The 5,205-nt window shown below is 38.4% G+C and overlaps 1 protein-coding gene across 1 annotated transcript in view; it reads left to right on the top strand.

Moving 5' to 3' along the window:
- ylpm1 (YLP motif containing 1) overlaps positions 1–5,205 on the top strand; it is a 26,033-nt gene that overhangs the window by 19,753 nt on the left and 1,075 nt on the right. The window contains exons 23-24 of the mRNA XM_020617330.1: positions 4,166–4,217; positions 4,889–5,023. Of these exons, the coding sequence (XP_020472986.1) occupies positions 4,166–4,217; positions 4,889–5,023 (187 nt within the window). The remainder of the gene's footprint in view (positions 1–4,165; positions 4,218–4,888; positions 5,024–5,205) is intronic.

Below are 5,205 nucleotides of genomic sequence, written 5' to 3'. Positions count from 1 at the left end.
GAGGGCAGTGGAGTCCTAGTGATCTTCTCCACAGTCTTTACCACTCTCTGCAGGCGCTTGCGGTCCATAGCAGTAGTGCTGCCATACCAGACAGTGATGCAGCTGGTCAAGATGCTCTCAATGATGCAGCTGTAGAAGTTGCAAAGGACAAAATAGCTTTTGCACAAAATGTTTTAAATTTTAATGCATACACTAAACTATGCATTAAAAACTCAGTATTACTTGTGGCAACCAGGACAAAAAAAACATGCTGTCTGGGGCCTATTAATAAAAATGTTACGCTACTTTGATCACTGTTACAATCACCCACCTATGACCTGCAGTTCCACACATTTATCTCCCAGCATTCCTCTTGAATTGGATTTTATTAGGGATGCACTGATACCACTTTGTTTCAGACCAAGTACAGGTGCTTACATTTGAGTACCCACTGATACAATCAATTAATAATAATGCAGTGTTTCTATTACAAAAATGACAATTACCATAAAAAAAAAAACTTGAGACAATTTTTATTTTCATGAGATTTACTTTCTGTGATTAAATAAAATGTGATAACCACAGCACTGCTGCCATTCCTGTTGAATATAAGGTTGGTCGCCTGCTACATAATATCCTGTAATACATTGATTTTTAGCCTTTGTCGGAGTGCAGCCCTTAGGAAGAAATCATTTCACAGCCCAGCCCAGAACAGCATGTTCAGGAACACATAATATCACAGTCAGCTATTGAACTATTTAATTTATTAAGGGTATATGTTCTTTAAACTGGCTGCTGCCTGTCGCTCCATCCTGTCCTCTCTGCTGAACACATACATGCACTGCTGCTGCTCTCAGCCTCCACATCCACAAGAACTCATTTTCATACAGAGGTCATCAGACTCCGCTGTTAACTACATAAAATGAGTGTTTTGTTGTTTTGTTTTGTTTGGTTTTTTTCTTCTCAACAGTCCACAACAGTCAGCATGATGGGCACCATACGGGTTTAGTGGGTGAACATGGCCAGACATTTTGACCATGGGAGAGTAAAGATGTTGCATTTCTGCAAGTTTATGTTCAGCAAGTGTTTGATTAATTACTGTCTCCATTACTGTTGCTTTTGCTGCACATATTGAGCGTTGACATCTCTGTAAAATGTGTGTGAGATGGGGAGGGACGGGCGCTCACAGATACACAGTAGCGCAGAGAATCAGAGCTCACGGTCGACTTTACTTGTGTCATTGTTAACATAAAATATCCTCGAACCACTGAAGTTTCTTCTCCCCAGCCTAATGAATGGCTCAGCCAGTGTGAGATTGATGTAATGCCGCCATTATGTTGTGTCGTTACTATCAGACAACTTTTAAGAGTACAAGTGGTGGTATCGGACCCGGTACTGGTATTGGTATCGGTGCATCCCTAGATTTTATTTGTGGTCTAAAGTTCACATCACTCTCACCTTAACTTTAACTGGACTTTAGCTGTGTGATCTTCAGGTGTGAAACTGCAGTGCTGCGGCTCTGCAGCTGATTCACATTGAGCAAGGCTTCGGCTCTGATTGCTGAAGCCTTCATAATGAGGGATGCACTGACACCACTTTTTATTAGACAGAGCACAAGTACTTTAATTTGAGTAGTTGCCGATACTGAGTACTGATACACGTATTTAGTACTAACAGTATTTCTACTATAAAATGACTATAAAAGTGCAGTGACTTCAGAATGCATTTTTATTTTCATAAGATCTTGTTTACTTTCTGATTGTGATTAAACAAAGTATTTTGGACATTGTCGTCATCAGTATACAGCCTCATCTCAACTGCGTTATCTGTGTCTGAGCGCCCCTCCCTTCCTCTCACCCCTGATGGACAGAGAGTGGAGCTTTGCAGTCGGCTTTACTGTTGTTGTCAGTTCTTCAAACATCTCAAAAAATCCTCATCCCCTGTCTAACAAGCTGCTCAACCACTGTGGGGTTAAAAACATTAAGTGGTGTTAATGTGCAGTATCAAGCGGGTTTTATGAGTACAAGTACTAGAGGGTGGTATCAAACCTGATACTGGTGTCGGTGCATCCCTATGTATAATATCCAAATATAGCTCAATAATCAAAGTTAATAAACACAACAGAAGGAAGGTACAGGCACCAGACATGATCACAAATTCTCATCTCAACATCAACCTGTCATATTCTAACATCAGCCTTACTTGGATTAGTGTGGTGGGCATGGATGGGAATGAAGTTAAACACATTTTCAGCTTCCCTGTAAGGAAAAGATTACCTCCAAAATATTTTGATGATTAATAATCCTCAAATATGCCTGTATGTGTACTGTTTTTTAATGCAGGGTAGCTGGGAGGGTGGGGGTTTAAGGGATACACAACTCAAAATAAATGTTCTTTGGTTTTTAAGAAAGATAATTTATATTGATGTTTCATATAAAGAAAAGAGAATTGTACAAAGTGGCTTATTTCAGTCGCAACAAGGAAATAAAAGCTACAATTGAAAGCTTAAGTTAACTGACATGCATTTAAAAAACTTCTATATGGAGTTAATACATAACACATGTTAAGGTGATGCTTTGTTAATTCATCCGATGAGATTACTGTAACTTTAACATTTTTAAAATTATTTTCTTCTCAGAAATCAATAGTAATTCTTATTACTTTGCTGTAGCACCATCATTCTACTGCCTTGGTAAAATGTTAATAAATGCTGTTTATTTTAGCAATTTTAACTGACCACACCGCACGTCACAGGTGAATTGTGGTCAGATGTTGTCTGTTGTTGTTGTGACGGCACCATTCCAGTTCTGAAATCCAGAGCACCTGAACTTGGACTAGGTTAATATGTTATAGTTGGTTGTTTTTAATGGAACGTGTGGGCCTTTGTGCAGTTGTTACATATTTTGTATTTCAGAGACAGGTTTTACCACAAACACTTAAAGTATTAAACAATAAGGAATTAAAACACATCAGGTACAAAAATTGTCAATTACATAAGTCAGTATATTTGAACAAAAAAGATAAATTTACCTAAAAATGTGCTTTTTGGATACAAGAAATCAGCAAACCTGTTGTTTAATCATGGCATTTTACTGGAACTGCATATGCAACTGTAATGAACTTTTCTTATTCGAGTCTCTGTGACAATAGAGCTAAAATTTTGATCGGGTTTGATTTCGTAGTTAAGGTTGTCTTTGGCCTGTTTTCTTATATGAACACCAGATCAGCTGCAATAAAAGGTGCCAGTCCTTCAAATGAACAGTGATCATAATTTTGACTTGTGTTGCTTTACTTTCACAATTAGACCATCTGAGAAAACTCCCCCCAAATAAAAATAAAAAGATCATGCAAGGTTTAATTGCACTTAAAATGTTTTTGTTTTGTTTTGTTTTGTTTTGTTTTCTAAAAATGACACTGATTCAGGTTAATGATAATTAATATTTGAAAAGGTGCAGTTTACATCTAACCTCTGAAATTGGGTCTTGAGGGTTATGGGGTGAAGCTTGTCCTCACTCAGGAACTGGCTAGAGCTGATGGTGGACTGTCAGCCATTAGCTGCTGGTTAGTCAGCCACATTGCACTGAGTGTTACTTGGCATCTGAGGACTGATTTAGAAAAAGGTTTGTGTTGACCATGAACATTTTCATGTTAACACTGATATGTACAGTAAATGTTTGAGCATCAGTGCTGCAGACTCAGACCCAGGGGTGCTGCTCTTGTGAAGTTAGTTGGGAAAAATTGGAGCAAAACAAATCAGGAGTGAATGAAAAATGTGTTGATCAGATGATCCTCAACTCACACAGGCAAACTACACAAATAGAGATTGAACTGCTAGCTTTTTTTATTTTTAAGGAGGCACTCTGGCACAGTATTTGTGTTCTCCAAAGCAGAGCAAAGTTGTTGTTCATTCTTACCTTTCTTTTGCATGTTTCTGTGAACAAAGGCTTAGTTGTTGTTTCAACTTGCAAGATGAAAATCTTTGCATGCCAGTGTTACATTATTCTGTATGTCTTAACTGGATAATTCTCATGCAGACTCATCATTCAGTTGTCGTTGTCTTTTAACTTCTGATAAACCACTGTCCTCTGTTTTTCAGCCGACCCATGTCCCCCACTTCCTCTCTCCTTCCCCTATCCCTGTAATACACAAATGTTTAACCATTGCAGTGTTTCTTTATACAATATAGGGCTACATTCCGAAAAGCAAATGGGAGATGGACACGTCGGAGGCAAAACTTGGTGGGTATTCCCATTTGTTAGTATTTATTTTGACTGATTACCCAAGCTTTTACTTCTGTAATATACTGGTGGAGCTTCTTCCCCAATGTGATGCATTTCAAGCTTGAAGGTACTGGTTTGATATATGATGTTTTATAACTGTGCATCTATAGTGACGTGCATTAGGAGAAATGGTCCATCAGCGATTGCAGCTGATGACTTTTCTCTCTGTGCACACTGCATGATGACAGCCTATGTTATTCATGTTGTGACTGTAAATCAGAGGATGCTTCAGAATGTAACACCCTTAAATAAAGTTAAGAAAACATGTCTTACTGTATTGGGTGGATGTACTAGAAAAAAATACACCCAGGTTCTGCTTGTAAACCCAAAAAGGGGGAAGTGTCCCTCCTCTGCCACATAATTATTTTTTATCCCAATATGAATGTAAGTGCAAACATGTAATTTCTGCAGATCTAAAGCCAGCAGAGTGAACAGGAAACACTCCCCTCTCTTTATAGTACTAGTGTTGTTGTTTTTGAGCAGTTGCCAGATTGTTGTTGTGTGTGTGTGTGTGTGTGTGTATGTGAAGTAGAAATTGCTCATACAGATGCTGCTTGACTACATTTGGATTTTAATGTATTATTGAATATTAAGATGAGATTATCTGAGGTGACTCCTTCTTTATACAGACAAGTTGGACGGTCTTGTGAGCGGTGGGAAGAGGAAACGTGAAGGTGAACACATGGCAGGGCTGGAGGACTATCTTCAGCTGCCAGACGACTATGCCACACGCATGTCCGAACCGGGAAAGAAAAGAGTAATTGGTCATTTTGTGCATTTGACATTCTGTATTTCTTTGCCAGTATAAGGTAACACGTTAAATGTAAAAATCCAGGTACCCCAGTGGTTGTTTTTGTTTGTTTTTTTAATTTGGAAGTGCATCATTCTATATAATTAATGTCACACAGTGTAACTGATCTACCTGCTTATACACCGTTTGTTCTCT

The sequence above is a fragment of the Monopterus albus genome, unplaced genomic scaffold (genome assembly GCF_001952655.1).
Source record: "Monopterus albus unplaced genomic scaffold, M_albus_1.0 scaffold188.1, whole genome shotgun sequence".
NCBI lineage: Eukaryota > Metazoa > Chordata > Actinopteri > Synbranchiformes > Synbranchidae > Monopterus > Monopterus albus.
The sequence above is the reverse complement of the archived record's forward strand: the minus strand, read 5'-3'. Positions and strand labels throughout refer to the sequence as shown.